The following is a 22,378-nucleotide window of genomic DNA, read 5'->3' on the forward strand; positions in this document are numbered from 1 at the left end:
TGTATTGTAGCCTCAGATCAGAGCTTTTGTAGATCGTCTATTTAAAATGCTTTCAGACTGGTCCTTAAAGGTGAACCCTGCATTGAATCCTCTTGCAGTGGAACAGATCACAATAGGTTGCCTTCATCTGTCTGATATGCTTGGGTTTTGTGTGTTCATAAAGGTTACACCAGTGAATCCTTAAAGATTAAGATTTAAGACAAGACTGAAGAGTTACTACCGTTTCCCTAAGTGACCAAGCTGGGGAGGTTTCGAGTGCGTTTCATGTCACTGTGACATCTTTGGTGTTAGAAGCCAAGGGGAAGGGTTCTCCGGAGCCCCTTGGTCTAGATTGAGAAGTCATTTTAGCAAGCCTGTCACCACATGCCAGCTCGTCTCACTTCCCTATTTCCATTCTCTGACTTTGTTTTAATTCTGTTTTTAAAAGTATCTCAAGCATTAAAACCATTGTTAAAAACAAAAAACAGAAAACAACAAAAAAAACATTGTTAAAAGATACACATTTTAAAGAAGGTAAAGGGTGAACTCTGATAAGTATAAAGCGTTCTCCTGTCAAAGATTTTATTTAACTCATTAAGGACGGAACTAATAAGATGTTACAGCTCTTTCAAAGGAGAATTCAAAAAACACACTCATATAGAAGTTTAGGAAGTTTAGGAATGCTGAAATGAATTTACAAGATACAGAATTGGTCAATATTTACAGGGCAATCAATAATCAAATGCGTCTCTACTGGACACAATCTTCATTTCTAGGGGTAAGAATCATTTATATTACTATCAGTTTTCCCCAACTTAACAGGGTCATAAAATAGCTCCAAGACAACGAAAGGCAGAGATAACTTGGAAGGGGGCAGGACACCCAGACAGGACAGGACACCCAGTCATTTTATGCTCATATCGAAGTCTTTCAGAATTTTTCCTGACACTTAAAAAACCCCTTATTATAAGTGCATAAGTGAACTTCCCCGGGCTGACTGTGGCTGTTGCCTGGAGGGGGTGATGGACCGCTGGCTTCCACCTGGGTGGTGTCCTCCTGCAACTGTCCTGCTGGGTCTCCTCCCTGCTGCTCTTTGGGTAAAATAAAGCATGGCCCTCTCGCCCCACCTGACTGCTGCCTTTCCAGTTCATCCCATGACACTTGGGTGAGTTGTAAGTAAAAGATGAGAAGGAAGTTGTGAGCCGCTGATGTGGCCTAAACTGCTGTTTATCTCCTGCATCGTCTCTCCTCCCAGCTGGCCTTGTTCTGATGCTTTTTAGGTGATGGGGGAGAGAACCAACACTGTCCCTGTTTCTAGGATTGTGCCTTTGAGCTGCCATGGAGGGCCCTTGATTGTTGGGTTTTGAACTCATTTTTTTTTTTTTTTTTTGTGTTACGTGGGCCTCTCACTGTTGTGGCCTCTCCCGTTGCGGAGCACAGGCTCTGGACGCGCAGGCTCAGTGGCCATGGCTCACGGGCCCAGCTGCTCCGTGGCATGTGGGATCCTCCCGGACCGGGGCACAAACCCACGTCCCCTGCATCGGCAGGCGGACTCTCAACCACTGCGCCACCAGGGAAGCCCCCTTGAACTCATTTTTAAAACCAGAATCTCCCACCAGAACACTGACTGGTCACCTGGTCACAAATTTTTGTAAACCCCAGAATCTGTTCAGTTTGACCCTCTGGATCCTGGATTCTTGTCCACCAGCTAACTCAGGATATTTGGGAAGGGGCCGAACAGCTGAGGTCACCATTGCCTTGCCGTCCTGACGCACACATACCTGGCTTTGTACGGCTCCCAGGTCCCTGACGTCTGAGTTCCCGCTGGTACCGCCTGCCTGCCCCTCAGTCCCTGACCCCAGGTGAGAACAGGAGGTACCCATGGTGGCTACTCAGAAGAAGTGGACGTCAACTGAATCCGAGAATGTTTCTTTTTTTTTCCCCTCTGATTTTTTGTTTTTCCCTCTCTTCTTTCCTGCTCATTGCCTCAGCCGATCTGTTTCATCTGATCTGACGTGATTTTTCCAGAATAGATGAATAGGGAAAAATAATCCTGTTCTCTTTGGAAGTTCATTTAATCTTAGTCTGCCCACTAATTTCCTCAAATAATTTTTTTTCATTTATTTTAAAAACATTTTATTGAAGTATAGTTGATTTACAATGTTGTGATAGTTTCATGTGTACAGCACAGTGATTCAGTTTTATACATATATATTCTTTTCATATTCTTTTCCCTTATAGGTTATTACAAGATACTGAGTTTAGTTCCCTGTGCTCTACAGTAGGTCCTTGTTTATCTACATTATATATAGTAGTGTGTATATGGGAATCCCAAATTCGTAGTTTTTTTAAATGACATAAGTAATACCCCAACAAGGGACCGTTCTGGGTTTGGCTGGGCTGACCTCTGCTGTCATTTGAAGGTCATGGAGGCGGAGCAGACCAAGACAAGGAGCGAGCTGGTGCACAAGGAGACGGCAGCCAGGTACAATGCGGCCATGGGCCGCATGCGGCAGCTGGAGAAGAAACTCAAGCGAGCTATCAACAAGTCCAAGTGAGCCTGGGCAAGCGGGTCCCTGGACTGCTGCTCGTTTCCTCTTCCTCATCTTCTCAACCTTTTCTGTGGCCTGCCCCACCAGAGCCCCCTGCCCAGGCTACCTGTAACCCCTCAGGGGTGGGGCTGCTCCGACCTGGGAGCACAGGAAGAGGAATTTCAAGAGCAAACCATTAGCTGGCCCGTGGGCTGGGGCTGGGCTTTGGGAAACTCAGGGCGTGCCCTTGGCTCTGTGGCTGGTGGTGTGGATGAGGCCCTGTCCCTCATTACCTGTCAGCACAATGGGGTGAACTAGGTACATAATACACATCCTTGTAGACCAAGAGCTGATGAAGTGGAGCAAGACTGGTTTCTTTTCTTTCTTCCTTCCTCCCTTCCTCCTTTCCTTCCTTCCTCCTTTCCTTCCTCCCTCCCTCCCTTCCTTCCCTTTCTTCCTTCCTTCCTTTTTCTTTTTTCTTTCTTTCTTCTTTGCCTTTCTTTCTTTCTTTCTTTCTTTCTTTCTTTCTTTCTTTCTTTCTTTCTTTCTTTCTTTCTTTCTTTCTTCTTTGCCTTTCTTTCTTTCTTTCTTTCTTTCTCTCTCTCTCTCTCTCTCTCTCCCTCTCCCTCTCTCTCCCTCTCTCTGTCTCTCTCTCTCTCTCACTCTCTCCCTCTCTCTCTCGCTCCCTCCCTCCCTCCCTCCCTCCCTCCCTCCCTCTCTCCTTCTCTCCCTCTCTCTCTCTCTCACACACTCTCACACTCTCACACTCTCTCTCTTTCTTTCTTTCTTTCTTTTCACAGGATATTTATTTCAAAAGTTTCTTATAATGTTACCAAGTCCAAGCTCACTCTGTTCAACACACGACAGGCCAATAAATCAGGAGATGAGGTGTTGAGGCAAGGAATACGACTTTATTCAGAAAGCCGGCAGACTGGGAAGATGGAGGACTGGTGTCCCCCAAAACCATCTTTTCGGGGTCTGGATGCCAGTTTCTTTTATAGAACAGAGAGGGGGAGGAAGTGAGGAAGTAAAATAAAAAGGCCATTAGTTGTGCCTGGCTTGGCCAGCATCAGGGAGGGGATGTGTTAATTTCTTCTTTTCTGCCGCCATTCTCAGGTGGGCAGGGTCAGATTGTCTCCCTGTGAGCTGAACAAAGGTACTTTAATATTCAGGCAGAGGGGCAGGGTTTCCTGAGGCAGGCCATTATGTATGATTATAATAACAAAAGCAATGGAAAGCAAAGGTTAAAGTCAAAGAAACAGATCCAACATGGAGTCAGATTTTGCTCTTCCCTGTTATAATAATACCAAACACTAGGAACAGTTAATTTGTCCAACAATATAGTCTTTGGTTAAATAAGTCTTGACACTTCCAAACACTGGAATAGTTTAGAGCAGTTAAAATAATGACATAGATGCTGTCTTCATTAGTATATAAATATGTTCATAATATTTATATGTAATAAAGGTAGGCCATAAAACAGCACTGAAAGCACAGTTCATCTTATTACTGACACACACAGATGGGCCCAAAGGAATTATTTTTTTTTAATGTATATATTTTTTATTCAAGTATAGTTGATTTACAGTGTTGGGAAGACTGGTTTCAATGGAAGTTTTCTTCCGCTTTTCTCACTACCACTCCTATATGTTGTCATATGACAGTGATCTTGGGGACTAACCCCGGCTTCACTCACAGTTGCTGGGCCTCCAAGCAAAGAGATAGGACCTGGAATGGCCTAGACCCCACAGCCAGAGACAGACCCCGAGCTCATGGAGGGTGAAGGGCTCAAGAATAAAGTATCGTCAACTCCTCATGCTCAGACACCCGAGTTCCTGAAAGAGCCGGCGTCTTCCCGCTGACCCACAACCCACAACCCGTAGAATGTTGGCCTTTCTTGTCCTCTCTCTTGCCCGTGACCTGGCTGGGTCAGCACACTGTCCGGTCCCCCTAGTCCGGCACAGAATCCAAGAGGCCGACCTGAGCCCCTGTCCCTGTGGTGGCCCTGCTGTCCTCAGTGAGGGACGGTGGTGCCTCTCCCTTCCCTGGATGAACTCAGCAGAGCCGGTGTGTGTTGAGGCAGCTTCTTCTCAGCCTCATCTGCTAGGCATCCCTAGGAGAGGAGGCTGGGCCACCTTAGCTGCTGGGCACACCCTATGTGGCCTTGAACAGCCCCCCCAGAGAGGACAGTGAGCCAGGGTTTGGGGCCCTGGGATACGTGTTCCTATGTGTGGGTTTCCCGTGTCTTGAGATAGGCCTTCTGGCAGCTTGGCCCTGGGGGAGTGTCTGTATCCGTCAGGCCCAGGAGCTGGGAGCACCCCCTTATCTCATGGCTCATCAGAGCTGAGTAAATGCTGGAGGATGGCCTGGCCAGCTGCAGCCACTGCCCCCTGGACACCCCGTGGAGTTGTTTGGGGGCACTGCTATCGTGCTCTTATAGGTTTCCTTCCTGTCTTCTACAGGCCTTACTTTGAACTCAAGGCGAAGTACTACATGCAGCTTGAGGTACGTGTGGCCTTTGGCTTTGAAGCAGATCGGAGTTTTCTGCCCTCAAAGCCCCCCTTTCTGTAGTGGGCTTTCAAATGGCCCCATGGCTGCCAGTGAGGGGGACACATTCTTGACCAAGTCTTCAGCCTTCAGAGTGGTCTTGCTGCGTCCTTAGTGCTCTCTGCCGCCCTCTGAACCTGCTTCAGTCACTTTCCATATTGTACTCGGTTAGTGGTTCTCAGCAGGGCCCGGGAGCTTTGCTGGCAGTGCAGATTCCCAGTCCCGCCCCAGACCGACTGAACAGAGGCTCTGCAGGCGGGGCCCAGCCATCTGGGTTTTAACACACCCTCCAGGGGGTCCTGATGCACCTCAAGTGTGAGGACCACAGCTCCCGAATCAGATGGCTGGAGTGTGGGACTTCTGTGGGAACTTGACTCCCACTGCTGCTTCCCTGATGGGCTTATTCCCAGGGGTTGCTCCTGGGTATAGAGCTCAAGTTGTCACCTGGCTGGGAGTTGCGGGGTGGTGGCTGCTCTCATATCTGCTGCGTGGAGAGCTGTGGAAGGGGATCAGGGCCCCAGTCGTGTCTTGAGGGTAGAGTGATGGGCGCAAATGTTTGAACCCGTCACTCAAGAGCATCGCCAGGCCGGCGGGGGTGGCCTCACTCACAGAGCCTCCCTTTCTCCCGAGCAGCAGCTGAAGAAGACGGTGGACGAACTGCAGGCCAAGCTGGCCCTGGCGAAGGGCGAGTACAAGACGGCCCTGAGGAACCTGGAGACGATTTCCGACGAGATCCATGAGCGGCGGCGCTCCAGCGCCATGGGGCCCCGTGGGTGCGGTGTCGGGGCCGAGGGGGGCAGCCCGGCTGCCGAGGACCTGTCGGGGCGCAAGCCCGAGCCTGACGCTGTTTCTGGTGAGTCAGGGGCACATGTGCAGCTAGTGCGGCCTGCTTCCTGGGGCCTCCCCCATTGGTGGGACACTGTGTTCACCAAGATGCTACTGAGCATCCTCAGAGTCAGGATTCTGTGGTTAGATATGTTTGGGAAATGTTACACGTTCACTCCTGACATTCCAAGTACGTGTTAGGGCATTGAAGGCTCTGAGAAGTCCCACAGGGAAGAAGAGTCGTCTGGAATAGGGACTTGGGAATCAGATTTGATTCAAGTCCTGACCTTCCCACTATGACTAGTACATGACATGGGCTAGGGTGTAACTTCCTGTCTGTTTCTTCCCCTGTAAAGCGGGGGGCACATGAAGGTCCCTGCCGTCCACTACAGAGAGCGGTCGTCAGGATTAAATGAAGGAGCGCCGGCCTCCAGTGGTCACTGCACATGTGTCTGTCCTTGGGGACCTGTTTTCCAAGGACCACCCCTGGGAAATGGATACAGAGGGTTGTGGTGGCTCCCTCTATGTCAGTCCAGAAACCACCCCCCAGCACTGTCTCTGCACACATCCTTCTCTGCCTTTTCTGTGGAATGATGGCCGTTGGCCCTTCCCCACACTCCGCCCTTGGGTGTTCCTTAATTCAGCCAATAAACATTCAAGTGCCAGGCCCCAGGTAAAAGAAAAGGAAAACTAATTTGAGCAACCGTGATGTGAGTACTTTAGTATACATCATCTCATAAACCCTGTGTGGAGAGGAACATGAAGCTCAGAGAGGTTAAGTACCTTGACCAAGGCTACACAGCAAGTAGTGGAGATGGGATTTGAACTCAGAGCTGAGCCCATTTTCTGTGCTCAGCATTACAGTACTTCTCGTGGATGATCATCTAAGGGATCCTACAGGCTGTTTTTAAAGCAGAGGGAGGAGGAAAGGGGCGTGGGATCATGTGTGGGCTGAGGAGGAAATAGTTCAAAGCTGAGGCGGCTTTCAAACCGGGAGAATGACGTGTCTCTGGGCCTTGGTCATAATGGTCCACAAAACAAACGAGGCACAAGCTACAGAACACTGTAAGGGAACTGTGTTCTCCTGTGGCCAGTAGTGATCTAGCTGGGCTCCGAGCCACGTCTTTTATGAGATCACAGGTTACTCAGAAGATGGTCCCAGCAGACACTCCACGCAGGGCCGTCTCGTCCAGCAGCTTCTGCTGCCCATCCCGTGGAAGGAGGCAGCCCTGAAGCCTGGCTGGCTTGGTTCAGGGTGCGTTACGCAGGCCAGCCCTCTTCCTGTGCACGGGGGGATCTGTTTGGGGGACTGGGGTGGATAAAACCCCCGATCTGTGGCTGAATTCACCTTCCACCTTCAGGCAGTGTCTGGTGACGCTGACTTCTAGGGCAGGGCTGGAAAGTGTTGGTGAGGACACTGAGTATCCACGGGGTCCAGCGGCTTCCCTGCAAGGTGAAGGGATCCTGGGATCAGGTGGTTGGACCCTGCAGCTGCCAAGCCCTGTCTAGCTCCTGCCTGCAGTGGATGCATCTGGAGACGTGTAAGGAACTGGGTGGCTGTCTGTCAGGCCTGGGTGATGGCTATTGTCTCTCCTCCTAGTGGCCTCCGAGGCCTTCGAAGATGACAACTGCAGCACCTTTGTGTCTGAAGATGATTCGGAGACCCAGTCCGTGTCCAGCTTCAGCTCGGGTCCCACGAGCCCGTCGGAAATGCCCGAGCAGTTCCCCGCAGCCGTGAGGCCCGGCAGCCTGGACCTGCCCAGCCCCATGTCCCTGTCGGAATTCGGGATGATGTTCCCGGTGCTGGGCCCCCGCAGTGAGTGCAGCGGGGCCTCCTCCCCTGAGTGCGAGGTGGAGCGAGGTGAGTTGAGCCCCCTGCTCGGGGGAGCCTGCCCCGGAGGCCGCGATCAGGGCCTCGGTGCACGTGCTGTGGTGTGGCGGCCTGAGATGGTGCCCAGCTCCACTCCCAACCTGCTTCCTTCTGTATCTGCCATCACAACAGTCCTCTTGACAAGCACCTGCTAGAGAGGTTTCTGTTTCCCAGCTGTTACATGAGTGTGACAGATTTCATCTGCAAAGATGAGGGACATATACGGTTTCCCGCACAACGAAAGCGTAGGCAGTCCTGTGATGGAAGCGCTTGTGTGATGCGCACAGTGGGGCCACACTGGGAGTCTGGAGGTTGAGCTGGCTGACGGGCTGGGGCCCAGGGGACCCTTGGAATTGTCGGTACTCACCCCGTGATCTTTACGTTTCTACAGGAGACAGGGCGGAAGGGGCAGAGAATAAAGCAAGTGACAGAGCCAGCAACCATCAGGGTCTCGGCAGCAGCAGCGGTGACAGTGGCGAGAGCCCGAGCAGCACGTCCCCCGAGGGCCAGGCCTTGGAGGACAGGATGCGGCAGCTGTCCCTGCAGGGCTCGAAGGGCAGGGACAGGGTCATCGAGGACATAAACGTGGTGCAGATCGGCTGATCGAGCCGCGGCTCTGGCCCAAGCGCATATCAATATTTAGACATGAAACTGTATGGAGAAAAATTGTGCCAATAATCATTTAATATATGCCAAATCCCAAGCATTGCCTCTAAACTGCACTAATGACGTTTCAGTGAACTTGAGAGCCGAAGATGTTTCTTCTGGGTAAGAGCTCTCAGGCTGGTGTTTTTCAGCACAGAGTCGTTGCAGGTGGGCTGTGACCAGGCCCACGGCCTTTGTGGAATGTCCCCTGTCAGTGCTGTGGAAGCAGTAACGAGTTCCCAGGGAAAAATCCCCGAGCCAGTAAAGGGGCCGGGGAGCTGAGCCCCGGCGGGCTCGACGGCTGGCTCGATTGGGGAAATGGCCTTGTTCTCTCCTTTGTATCCCAGGGGATCTAAAGGAAAACAGGTACACAAGACAAAACTCAAATATTCAGAAGGACACCTTTTTGACCCAATGAAGGCTTAAAAAAAAAAATCCAAGGACACAATTAATTTTCATCATCTCTGGTTTTCAGAGGGGGCTTTTAAAAAAGTGAATTTGCTGGGACACCCATTAAAATCATCTTCTGTAAAAGGTCACCAAGAGCTGCACTTTTGGGGGTGGGAAAGGTGAATGCTGGTGTGGGGATGGGGGGCGGGACGAGGGCAGCAGGGGCCTGTCACAGAAGGGGGTTCATGGCTGTGGAAGAAAAGGTTCTACAGCGTAAACCTCATCCTACCGGCCCAGGGGACTTATTCTAAGAGAAGTGCATGGGGAATGGTTGCCAGTGTTGTTCTAGATTGACAAGGTGTTAATTTCTCTGTAGGCTGTAACTTTAAAAATAAAAAATTATTTAAGGGTTATGCTGCACTAGTATTTCTTAGAGGAAATTGTTCCTTACAGCTAGGAAAGGGAGGAGGCACATGTTGGCAAAGGCTGTTAAACAGAAGCAATGGTGTCTGTTATGCTAAGTGTAAGTGTTCTGTTACTGCTTTTCTTGTTTTCATGGTTACCCATATTTAGAGCATTGTATTTTATTTGTCCCTTTTTGTTAAGAAAACTTAGCGTTTCTAAAAGAAAGAAAAGCAACCCCATTCAAGTTGCCCATTAAGTCTGTCAAGCTTATATATTTGTCATTTGTGTAAATCCCTTCATACTGTCCTGTTTTCTCCTTTTTTAATGACTGATACAGTATCTTAATTACAAGGTTATTTTGTACTTGTCTTAATACCTTGAGTGTAATAAAAATGGCTTAAGAAAATGTCTTTCTGTGACTTCAAATAAGAAATCCTGATGTTGCCTAAATCTTCCAGACAATTCCCTTGCCATAAGGAAGAGCATGGAATGCAGTGGTCATCTGTTCTTATCTTCAGTTAAGGTCCTGGATCTTAACACTTTAAGCCCTGATTACCAGGTTTGAATCAGAATTCCACTTCTGCTGCTACTAAAGCCGAGCAGTATGGAGACGCAGTGGCAGGAAAATAAATAAAGATGAGGTGCTTATGCTGGAGGCCTGGTTCTCCTGTCTGTGGCACCTGGGCATCTCCTAGGTCTCAGCCCCACAGGTTGATTAGTGACTCAGGTATACTTGAGCACTGAAGTTCGAAACGCTCCCCAGTTGTTTCTATTCTCTTTCTATATTGGTCCAACCAAAATTAATCTTTACTTGTACATCGTGAGTTCTATTTAGAGCTCTGTTACAGAATTCAACATTACAATATAGTAAATTGTTTACATAGGTCTCCTCCATTGGATTTTGAGGGCAGGGATTAGATCTTAGTTTGCATCCCGTATAAGATCTTTAACACAAAAGGTTCAAATCATGTTTATAATAAATATACCTCTTATGCTTTAGATTTTTCTTTAAAAAGTAATAATAGAAAAGTAATCCACCTAAAATATGCTAAAAGTGAAAGCACTATTTATCAAAGTGAAATCTATCAATCAATCACTAGTACAATCTACCACTATCCTGAATGTAAAAGAACAGACTTTTTTTGTAAAAGTGTCAATTTTCGTGCAACTAATGAGTTCTGTTTTAGATGGAACATACCACATGAAGTCCTCTAATAATTTCTCTAGGTTAAACTATGCAGTTTCCATAAGTATAAACAAACATTTTATTTCAATTAAAGATAACAGAAATACAAAAGAAGTTTTAATAATTAGAGATGATGAAAAATCCCACTGTGTTAATTTTTAGATCTTTAAAGTCTTGAGCATCATTCTACTCCGATGAATTTTTATGTAAACAACTGGGAATTTATACATAACAGTATCCTGGCAATTTTTTCAAATGCAACCCAATTACCATATATTAAATTCTCAACTGTATTTTCTTTAGAGTGATGTTACCATAAGAACACTGAACTACAGAGCAATTTAAAAAAGACTAGACAAACTAAATTGTAATGTCTTCAATGTCTCAGACTACTACTTTCATCAACCTGGTAAAAACTACACTGATGAATATACCTCAGTTCTCTTTACATGAGTCAATGGGAGACAGGTATCTAACTTCAACAACCTTCATTCTTAAGCATGAGCATCTTCATGCTAAGTTAATTAGTATTAAAACTTTATCCTTTCATAAACTATGGGCAACAGTAAGCATTTAAAGCCATAAATAATGCAGAATTAAAATCTCATGGTAATATGATTCATTTGATAATTAGGTGCCCAGGATGTACAGCAGACTCACGACACAAGCAGGTCTACCTTAACAACATGCTCGGCCAAGAAGACAACATAACATAAATACTTCAGAATATTATCCCAGCCTGTTCCACTCAGTGAGTGAGTCTACACCCCTCATTTTCCTCGTCTGGTCTCGGTTCCCTCTTGGCAAGGGCATCTATCTCAGTGCTTGACTGAGCCTAATCTTTAAGCAGCTACACTTTTTGTACAATGTGGCCCCTAAATGCAAGCCCACTCCATATATACACAAAACCATGTAAATGGTACTTCTAAGTGACATAGGGTAATTCTGACTACATACAGTTCTCACCACACACCCTGACTTCAGCACCAGATTCCACAGGAACGCTTTTAGAGATTTAATTCTGTTCTGATGACTGTGTTCAGCGTCCTGGAGATCTGTGTCCTCACTTGAAGAGATGACGTTTGCTGAGTATAAGATCCAGCTATTGCTGAGGTTTCTCTGTCACTGCAGTTGTGTTGTCTTGATGGGGATAATACTATTAAAGTCCAAGAAAAACGGTCCTTCTTGTTTAGGCAAAAAAGTACTGGGAATGATATTGTAGATCCCAGCAGGTATATTTTCTAGTTCCAGGTAGCAAAACCCACACCTATATTCAGGGAAAATGAGAACAAGGTTTTCAGGTGATGACGCCACAGAAAGTAAAGTGTAAATTAGATAGCAATCAAAATGCCAACATTACCTGTAGTCACCACTAGATTTCCTCTGAAAGCCATGGGGACCAGGGTCTCCCACCACAGAAACTGTTACAACTTCAAATCCAACACTATATTGCCTAGCAGTAAAAAAGAACAAATTATTGCTGTTATTAAGTCGTCTCAAACACATACCCAAAATAACTATACCTAAAGTGCAGATGGACTATTAAATCAAGTACATGCTTCTAAAGCTTCAGTAGGAGGAACAGCACTCTGAGACACATGCATACTATTTTTACTCTTAATTACAGAAAACACCATTTATGTTTTGAAATTGATGCCATAAAGATTAACATTTTATTAAACTTACTTTAGAAGAGACTATTTTTACCACAGGCTCTCAGAGAATAATGTTAAATTTAAATGATAAAATAGTGTATTAGGCAGAAAAAGTACAGGAGAGGACCCTGAAATAAGATCTAAATTTACAGAAATAATTAGCGTATGGTACACATGGCATTCCAAATCAGTAGGGAAAGGATTACTTATGTAGGTGGTGATAAGGTGACAAAAGCTTAGAAAAAAAATTGTTAAACTGTATTTCACACCAAATATAAAATACATTCCACATGGACTTGAAACAAATAATGTAAAAAATAAAACCATAAAAGAACTAGAAAAAAATACGGTAAAAATTTATTTGATATTAGTGTGAGAGTTCCTGCCCACAGCAAAATAAACCAAAAGAAACAGATCTGATTATAAAGAAACATTTTTTTCTATGTGAGAAAAAAAATTAATCTGGGAAAAATACCTGCAAATATGTGAAGGAGTTAATACCTTTACATACATACCCTTATTCACGCTTACAATTAAGAAAAACGTGACAAGTCCAACAGAAAAATGGTCAAAAGACATGAATAAATATATGAATAAAGGAAAAAATACACATCGTCAATAAACATTTTTCCATATTCAAGCTACATGGTAATGAAATACAAAAGGGCAATTAGGTACCTTATTTCACTTATCAAACTGGTAAAGGCTTTTAAAATGACGTGGAAAAATAGCTTAGTCTTATCTAAAGGATTGTAAGTTTCTTTTGAAATAGTCTATAATTACAGGAAGGCAAAGTTAAGCCTAGTTTTATTTAGAAGCTAGTACTATTTTTATTTGTATTCTCTGTATTTTTTAAACCTTTTAAAATTGTGAAATATAACACAGTGCACATAAAATAAATATCAGCTTAACAAATAATTCATAAAGTGAACAGACACCTGGGTTACCCCCACCTCAGTCAACAAAACCCTCTCACCACTGCAGAAGTCCCTGTGTGCTCCCTTTTGATCACCGCCTCTGTCCCCCAGAGCTAACTTGCCTGGTCATCACTTTCCTGCTTTGTCTATAGTCTGACTACGTAAGTGTGCATCCTTCAACAATAGTTTAGTTTTACCTGTTCTTGACTTCATACAAGTGGAAGTCAAGAACAGGTAAACAGTCACATATCCTGTTATGTGGCTTCTGTCGCTCATCCTTGCTCCCAAGACTTACCCATGCTGTGGGGAGCTGTAATTTATTTTCATTGTTATGGCGGACTCTATTACTGTGTAACTGTTTTATAATCTTAAATGCCACTGATGAACACTGGCTTTTCTAATTTTGGGCTTACACAATTTATTGGCCATTTGGATTATTTCTCTTATGACATGCCTATTCAAGTTTTTGTTTGTTTTTATTTTTTAAAAACTGCAGACTTGGGACTTCCCTGGTGGTCCAATGGTAAAGAATCCGCCTAACAATGCAGGAGACATGGGTTTGATCCCTGGTCAGGGAACTAAGATCCCACATGCCGCCGGGCAACTAAGGCCACATGCCACAACTACTGAGCACGTGTGCCTCAACTAGAGAGCCTGTGTGCCGCAAACCACAGAGCCCATAAGCCCTGGAGCCTGCGCGCCACAACTAGAGAAGAGAAAACCTGCACGCCGCAACTACAGAGAAGCCCATGCGCCGCAACGAAAGATCCCACATGCCTCAACAAAGATCCCGTGTGCCTCAACTAAGACCTGACGTAGACAAAAAAAAAACACACAAAAAAACTGCAGACTTTTTCTTACTAATGTAGGATATTTACAAATCTTTTTATGTGTTCTTTGTGTCTTAAGTCTTTCCTTATCCTGAGGTTCTCATCTCCTGTATTAGTAATCCACCTGGAATTGATTTTTAGATTGGGTGTGAGACAGGGGTCTAATCACCTTTTTGGTAAGTGGATATTAATTATTCCAGCACCATTATTGAATGGTGCCCTTTCCTCACTCCTCTTTAATCATAAATTAAGTGTCCACACATATATATATTTCAAAACCCTATTCGGTTCCACTAAACTCATTTTTAATATAACATTATTAATTTAAGAAAGTTATTTATCACAAACCTTGGTCCTCTTAGCTCGATCAGTAGTGGCCCAGTCTTCTCTATATGGAATTGGTAAATGGGGTTATTTTTGTGAGTCTCTTGGAAATTTCCACATCCTCCGGCACTCTGACCACTCCACTTTCCATTAATCTAATAAAACAAAGCTTTTGTATTAACAAAACTTCACATTCTATAATTCTATTTAAAAGACAAAATTCCTTTGTGCCTTAAAAAAAAAAGAAAAAAGAAGAAAAAAAGCAACTCTCCACCGTGGCTGCATCCTCTCTCTCCAGGCTTTATTGCCACCAGCAGCCAGCATCCCTCTCCAAGGCAGCCCGGCTACTTTGCTACTCTCAGCCCTGTCTCCAACTCTCAGCCTTCAAGTCTGCCCTGCCAAGAATTCTCCCTAAAATCCTCTTCCGCACGTCCAGCCCGCCCTGCAGAGTCGATCTCAAATTCTGCTTACGGCCTTCCCTACTGACCAAGGTTTGCATTAGTCTTCCTTCTCTGAATTTTTTTCCCACAGAATCACTTAACGGTGCTCACTGAAGAGCTTGTATTCCAACCCAGACTGGAGACTACTTACATTTCCCTTGTAGTCCTGTCAAGTCCCAGAATGTTTTTACTTTGTAAGAAATTGTTAAACATGAAAAAAAAAAATGAGAAAAGGAGAAAAAGGAAAGGGAATTCTAAGATTTCGATGAGATTATGACCCAGAGAAAAAATTCTCTTACCTGCTTTGATATGGTATATGGTGAAGGAATCTTTGAAAAAGTAAAGCTGCATGCTGAGTATACCTAGAGTTAAAAAAAAAAAAAAGAAAATTATTATAGTGATAAAATTTATGCTTATAAAAACACTAAAGTGATGAAAGAATGTTTTGGAAGACTAAGAAATTAGTTGGCATATATAATAGTCCTGATTCTGTAGGCAGCCTGGCATCAGGGCAGGAATAAACAACTGCGGGTTGGGCGGCTAAGGCTCTGTCTGCTGCTAACTGTATGACTCAGGACATACCACAATCTCCCTAGGCCTTGGCTTCTACATGTGAAGAATGAAGGGGTGAAAGCAGCTCCCAAAGTCCCTTTCGTCACTAAAAATCTATTCAAATTGAGCTTCTTGACTGATCTACGACAAACAAATCTATGCAGAACAAAATTACGATGACCTTCCCAGCTATCTGAGAGACATGTTTATAGGCAATCGATTTCCTTTCACTAAGTTCAAGGTCTTCTTTTTTAATTCAATAAAAGTATTATATAGACTAAAGGAGCTTTTATTGCTCTGTGAATTTATTAGTCCAACATACCAAATTACCTCAGGACTAAACTACTACTCTAAAAACTAAAATGTTCAGTCAAAATGTTATTCAAAATAAAAATTTTACCATTCAAAAGCATTATTTTCTGCATGAAGCATCATCATAATTTAATACTGAATTGTTATACAGATAAACACACACTCAACAATATATAGATTAATCTTTATAAATAACCTTTTTTGTAGATAATCCCACTTACAAAGCAGAGACGTTATGTACTTTCTATTATTGTTCTGTCATGTTGGTTTACTTACCCGGACTGTGTAATGGATTGTGTTCTGTTTTTCATACTGAGAAACCACTAATGTAAAGGTATGGGTCCCAGGTGTGGTTAGCTTTATCTTAGTTAAATAATGAGGGCTGTTAATTCGAATCCCATCAATGTACGGAGGTGGGTCAGCTGCAAATAAACAAGTAGGTTTACAGAAGACAGGACTTTAGTTTTTAAGTTTTATGGTTGATGTAGGAAAAATAATTAAATGGATGGACATCCCCTTAATTAATTCATCTTTAAAATATAATGTACTAAAGAATTAAATTTCAATTTAAAACTTTACAATTAAGCAATTTAAAACTTTAAAATGAAATAGTTTCTAATAAGTAAAAAGAGATCTTTTGGAATACATCCAATGAGGTTATGATAATCCCTGCTATTTGCCCTATGTTTTATTTTTCTCTCCTGGTAGAGGATTTTAAAATCAAGATTAACTTTTTTTCTGTTAAGGAAAATTTTTTAAAAAGATACAAAGAAGTAAACATATATATATGTTTATATATATATATAAACATATATATAAAAGTAAACATATATACGTTTATATATATAAACATATCTATTTCCCACCACTCAGAATTAAATTAACATATTTTTTGTCATACTAGCAAAGTTCCTTTTAACCACCACCGTTAATATTCCATTCCACTCTGATGGATTTGATGGGCATCCTTTCAGACTTTCTCTCTCTCTCTCTCTCTCTCTCTCTCTCTCTCTCACACACACACACACACACACACACACACACACACGAGCATGTATCTAAAAAAACAGACAGTATATGTCTTATCTTTCATTTTTCACTGAAGTTTTTGAGATCCATGTTGATCTACACAGATAGTTTATTCCTTTTAAATCAATGTGTACAGTATTGTATGCCATCATATGACTAGGACCTATTTTATCTATACTCCCCCATCTAGTTATTCAGACAATGTGGAGATTTGGATTATTTCCAATATTTTGCTATCACACACAATGCTGCCTGTCATATCCTTTCACAGGCTCATGAATTAAGGCTGATCCAATAAAATCGTTTCATGCATGTCAATGAAGTCATTTAAGATCAATACAATATCACTGAGGTTATTTAGGCACAATGAATATTTATAAAGCAATTCGTAGAAAAAATTTTAGTATCTCAAACAGGTAGTAAGTCTCTCAAGCTTAGAGGTGGTGCGATCTAGTGTGAAGGGGAAAAGAATGGGCACGTCTGTGGTCCTGAAAGGTGTGACCTACGTCTCAGTTTACTCTCCTGTCAGATGGAGAACGGTCTGATTTACCTCAGAGTATTGTGATGAAAATAAAACTAGAAACCAGAAAGTATCCTGAAATGGCAAAGTCACTATGTGTAAGAGAGGAAGCATTGTTTTTTTAAAAATCCAAGTACAAAGGGCAACAAGGTGTTTGAAATTCAAAAGCCATGTAACATGTTAATGCTCAGAATATACTCACAAAATTTGTGTTTTGGTTATATAATGACCAACGTGAAAAATGGAAAATTTAGCTAGTTTAACTTGACATTTATCATTGGACCTACCGTGTGCCATGCACATGCCAGAAAACCTTGGGATACCCTCAATGCAGCATAATGGGGAAGAAGGCCATGTTTTCCTATGATCAAGCAAAACGAAACTGGACAAAACCACTTTTGATCCCATCTCTCCCATCAGTGCCCATTTCTCTGCACAGCCTTCTTGAAAGAACGGTCAGTGATTGCTTCCTTACCTCAGGCCCTCCTCAATCTACTCCACCTGGGCTTCCAGCCCACCTCTTGCCAACTCTGTTCTTGTCAAGGTCAAAGATGCTGCCAGGGCACTAGGTCCAACAGTCTCTTCTCTAGCCTAATCTCACTGGACCTCAGAAATAGCAATGGGTGGAGATGTCCACTCTTTCCTGCATGGAGTCTTTTCTTCCCTTGGGTTATATGAAACCTTACTCTGTCTCGTCAGGTACTCTGTTCAAATTCTTCTGTGGTAACTTGCCCTCTGCTCAACCGTAAGATGCCAGAGTCCAAGGACCAGGTGCTGGGTGTTTGTCTCTGAACCTACAACTCTCTCCGTAGGTGATTTATATACAGTCCTACCTTCAAATGCTTTCCTTATCCCGACTCCTCCGTCTGTACCTGCGGCCCTACCCTTGTCCCAGAATTCTGCTCAAAACCCCAACTGCCTACTTGGCACCTTCACTTGGAGAGCTAACAGGGATCTCAAATTTAACAAAACCAAAAATTAACTTTTGATTTTACTCCACAACAATTCTGCTCCCTCCCCTGCTCCCACCAACATTTACATCTCAGTCAATGTTACACCTTTCTATGGCTCAAGCCCAAAACACAGGAATCATCCTTGACTCCTCTTTGACCACACATTAACCCAAGTCCTGACAACCCTAACCAAGCCCAAATCTGTCCACTCTCCATCTCCACTTTAGCACCCTCAGTTCAAACCACCGTCACTTCTCACATAAATAAAATCACCTAATTGGGTTCTCTGCTTCCATTTTTTGTCCCCTCCAATATATTCTACAGAGAATTTTCTTAAAAAACAAAATCAGATAATGCCATTTTCCTGATTAAGACCCTCCAAAGATTTCCCATTGCACTTAGAGCAAAATCCAAACCCTTTCCTGGGCTGATAGACCTCCTGTGATCTAAGCCTGCATACCTCTGACCATTTCTGTGATACCACACTGCCCAGGCCTCCTGGCCTTTCTTCTGTTACCAGAAAACACCTATCTTTCCCTCATTTTAGGGTCCTTGCACTTGCTGTTCCCTCTGCTTATAATGCTTTTACCTCTACTTCTAATGCTTTTTCCTCTACTTCTTTGCATGACTCCTGTTCGTGATTTGGAGTTCCTCTTATCCCTTCTTAAAGAGGCTTTCCATGGCCACCCAACCAAAGTAACCAATGTGACCCTATGCATTTCTTTACAAATATGTGTCACTATCAGGTCTTTTTTTTCCTTATTGTTTGTCTCCCAAACTAGAACATAAACTAACAGCTCCTATCATGAAGTGCTAAAAAATTTTTGTTTAATGTGAAAGTAAAATGGTCTCAACCCAGTATGTTAATGCCTTAGGGAAAGATTTACTTTGCCTGGTAGGAAGGTTAACACAGAGAAAATAACATAAACTGGATCTTAACCACATTCATTACACAGAATAGGGTAAAAGAAATATGTGGGCAGAGGGCAGGTAGAAGAGACTCTCGGCAGAAGAAACTGTGTGAAAACAGGGGCGACAAGGGCATGGTGTGTTCAGGAGAAGCCAGACCCACTGTGAAATGCTGGGGCATGAGATAAAGGGGGACAGCGAGGTGAAGGCGGAATATAAAAAGCCTTAGACATCAAGCTGAAGAGCTTGGATTTTATCCAAGAGTCCATGGAAAACCACAGAATTTTTGATCAGGGAAAAAAGATAGGATTTAAATTTCAGAAATAAAGCTCTGACAGCAATGTGCAAGAGTGTAGAAATCCCAAATTCCTGAGGTGTCTAAATTAAAAATAAATCAAAACAAAACACACAAGTAGCATAAATACCTACCCATCTGTTTGAGTAGTTTCTATTAGTCTATCAGCATAATTATTAATTTCTGCATATCATCTACATAAAATTTTTCATTTTCAAATTAATTACACAAATAGAATTTTAATGTTTGTTTGAATGTCTGTTTACTAAACATACCTGGGTAATAAACTTTTTTCCCATCAGTCTTGTATACAACCATTGTGATAAATTCTCGATTATTTGCGAAATCATCCTAAAAGCACAAAGAATCCGATATGGTTAGGAAAATGGGCTCAAAATGCTCCTGTGTGTGTGTGTTCGTGTATGGAGGTGGGGAGGGGAGGGGAAGGAGATTATTTCTAAGTTTAAGAGCATTTCTATTTAGTGTTATTAAAAAATGTCATTTTTCTGAATTAAACTGTCATTTCAATAGATGACCATATTGTACGAAGCAAGATACTAAAAAAACCACTCTAAAGCCATTAAAATCATGGTTACCCTTTATAAAATCAGGCCCAATGAATCAACATTTCCAAACCCTCTTTAGCATATTTTTACGTTAATATTGTTAAGATCTAAGCATATAGAATCAACACTAAAACCCTCTCTAGAAAGAATAAACTCCCTCATATTTTTCTTCATAGATGATTTTTGAACGAGATTTTAAGTGTATAATTATAAATGACCAATTTCCTTTGAGGAAAATATTCATTTATCTAAGTAAACACTATTTTCAAGCCACCTATATAAATGAAACAGGCTGGTGATCAAGTTACATATCTTGCTCACAATGGTCTAATTATATTTAAAAGAATTTCTGTATGGGATATAAGAAGGTACCTTGTCTGTTATGTGTCTACTAAGCAAAACCCAAACCGCAGCGCCCCCTTGTGGACACTGCACCTCCAACTTGTACTGGGGATTGTTGGCCAGGCTATAGGCATCTTTCACAGGTCCTTGCTTAGCATCCCAAGTGCTAAAGGACAAAATCAACAAAGAAAGTAGTAATTAAATTTCTCATAGAGCTAAACTGAAATACTATTTTTGTTTTGTGTTTCAAACACAATTAGGTTATCGGGTTTTCTTGTTTTTTAAATTTTTGGCATAACCAAGAAGCATACAAGGATAATAACTATTACACGATAGTCATCTGTGGGTCTGACAAAAAGAGAGAATACTAGTCTTCCCAAATAATTTCATTTTAAATGAAAAAAGGGAGACTACTATAAAGCATATTCTGAAATGTGCAAAAAAAGTTACCTGTGAATACATGTTGATTCTTTAAAAAGACCTGGATTCCAACTCAAATAAATCACATCATAATACTGGCAGAGATCATCCCATGAGATCCAAAATATTCCTGAAAATCAGATGTCTTTGTTAGTCTAAAAAAAAAATCTTAATGACTTGTCAGTTAAGTACATTTCACACTGTTAAAGCATGTTATTTATTTAAAGATCAAATATTATTAAATTAAAAATATAGGTACCATTGTCTATTTTCTGAGCTGTTCGAGGATCAAAGTTTAAACACTTTTGCAACTCTGGGGTCCAGTTTTTTACATCGTTTTCACTATACCTTCCTTTCCAACGTAAATGACTCCAAGGATTTTTCAGTTGGATAAATCGCAGCCCCTATTTAAAAAACCAGGAGGTAATGAAGTTGCAAAACAGTTTTACCATATTTTTATTAGTTATATCATTCTCCAAGCGAGGATGCAATTTGAATACTTATCCATTCTTTTCCCTACAAATAAATCTGAAATTACTATTCTTTAATCAATACTTCCCCGAATCCCATATCTGATCAAAAACTATAAATGGCTACCTATCCCTAGAGCTATGCTGTCCATATGTAGCCGCTAATCACACGTGATTAGTTATATTATAACTAAATCGGGACTTCCCCGGCAGTCCAGGGGTTAAGACTCCGAGTTCTCAATGCAGGGGGCACAAATCTGATCCCTGGCTGGGGAACTAAGATCCCTCATGCCTCATGGCGCAGCCAAAAAAAGAAAAAAAAAATTGGTATCATTTAATTCAGTTTACAAATCAGTTCCTTAGTCACAGTCGCCACATTTCAAGAGTTCAAGGACCAAATGTACTAGTAGCTGATGCATCGCACAGCACAGACACAGAACACTGTCATCATCACAGGAAGTTCTACTGGGCTGCCCTGCCTTAGAGAATCGAGTCCTTCCTCTCACAATCCCACAAATGATCCTTATCCAATTTCACCTCTAAATGCCTTTGCTCACACTGCTCCTGTTTCTGGAAGGCGCTCTCTGATCCCTTTTAACTACTCTTCTTTTCAGATCCTCTTTAGCTTCGTTCCACTGTCTCTCAGTGAAGACTGGAGCAATGAAAAGAACATGAACTCTGGAGTCATAATGAAATGGGACCAAATTCCAGCTCTACTGTTTATCGGCTTTATGGGCCTTGGTTGGTCATTACTGTCTCTGAGCTGTTGTGAAGATTAAATGGAGTAACATATGCAAAGTTTCTAGCACTCAGCAACTTCCTTCTCATTTTAATTACTACCTCTCCTTTAAAGTTCACAGTGCTAACAATCTGTATTACGTTAGTTTACAACAAATAATATCCTATCTTATATCGTTTCCTACTTGTGCAAATGCAGGAGTCTTGTCTCCCCAATGCGACTATAAACTCCTTGAAATGGTAACACTATTATCCTTTTCAGACGTCTCCACTGAGTTTATGGAACACAGTATGCGCTCAGTAAATACTGGGCATGTCTACAGAGTTGATTACATTAATTCAGAAAAACAAAAGAACCTGTAAATCCAAAAGATGTGTCTTATTTCAAGGAGTCAACTTAGAAAATTGTGGTCTTTTTCTAATGATGTCACAAATCAAACTATTTGGAAGACATTTGAAAAAAAACACATTCCTTTGCTATTTCAAATGTGGCAAAACAGGGCCTGGGGAAGATGTGATTTCTGGACGTAAGCCAGACTAATTACTCTCAGGCCATACTCCCTAGAATCTCATTAATACAATTTCTGTTCTCAATCTCTTCTACACCACTTGTGCCTCACCCTGCCCCTGCCACGCATCAGCCAACAAACATTGAACTCTAACTCCTTTCTTTTCATAAAACCTATTTCCACATGAGCAGGAAATCTCCTTATTTCAGGAATCTATCA

The 22,378-nt window shown here is 42.6% G+C and overlaps 2 protein-coding genes across 5 annotated transcripts in view; one reads left to right on the forward strand and one right to left on the reverse strand.

Moving 5' to 3' along the window:
* The window catches only part of SH3BP5 (SH3 domain binding protein 5), an 80,075-nt gene extending 70,473 nt beyond the window's left edge, over positions 1-9,602 (forward strand). For both annotated transcript variants that reach the window (XM_019934400.3, XM_073803685.1), the window contains exons 5-9: positions 2,403-2,533; positions 4,973-5,015; positions 5,691-5,910; positions 7,483-7,743; positions 8,144-9,602. In XM_019934400.3, the coding sequence (XP_019789959.1) occupies positions 2,403-2,533; positions 4,973-5,015; positions 5,691-5,910; positions 7,483-7,743; positions 8,144-8,355 (867 nt within the window). In that variant the 3' untranslated portion in view covers positions 8,356-9,602. The remainder of the gene's footprint in view (positions 1-2,402; positions 2,534-4,972; positions 5,016-5,690; positions 5,911-7,482; positions 7,744-8,143) is intronic.
* An 831-nt stretch (positions 9,603-10,433) lies between these two features.
* CAPN7 (calpain 7) overlaps positions 10,434-22,378 on the reverse strand; it is a 37,829-nt gene continuing 25,884 nt past the window's right edge. Inside the window, exons 13-21 of one of the 3 annotated variants that reach the window (XM_019934399.3) lie at positions 20,702-20,846; positions 20,473-20,572; positions 20,053-20,188; positions 19,390-19,465; positions 15,685-15,830; positions 14,844-14,906; positions 14,129-14,259; positions 11,739-11,831; positions 10,434-11,645 (exon numbers count right to left, since the gene is read on the reverse strand). In XM_019934399.3, coding sequence (XP_019789958.1) covers positions 11,501-11,645; positions 11,739-11,831; positions 14,129-14,259; positions 14,844-14,906; positions 15,685-15,830; positions 19,390-19,465; positions 20,053-20,188; positions 20,473-20,572; positions 20,702-20,846 — 1,035 coding nt within the window. In that variant the 3' untranslated portion in view covers positions 10,434-11,500. Of the gene's footprint in view, positions 11,646-11,738; positions 11,832-14,128; positions 14,260-14,843; positions 14,907-15,684; positions 15,831-17,244; positions 17,319-19,389; positions 19,466-20,052; positions 20,189-20,472; positions 20,573-20,701; positions 20,847-22,378 lie in introns of those variants that run through there. The other 2 variants (XM_033855292.2, XR_002176225.3) reach the window with 2 other exon arrangements.

Source organism: Tursiops truncatus, chromosome 4, assembly GCF_011762595.2.
Source record: "Tursiops truncatus isolate mTurTru1 chromosome 4, mTurTru1.mat.Y, whole genome shotgun sequence".
Classification (NCBI taxonomy): Eukaryota; Metazoa; Chordata; class Mammalia; order Artiodactyla; family Delphinidae; genus Tursiops; species Tursiops truncatus.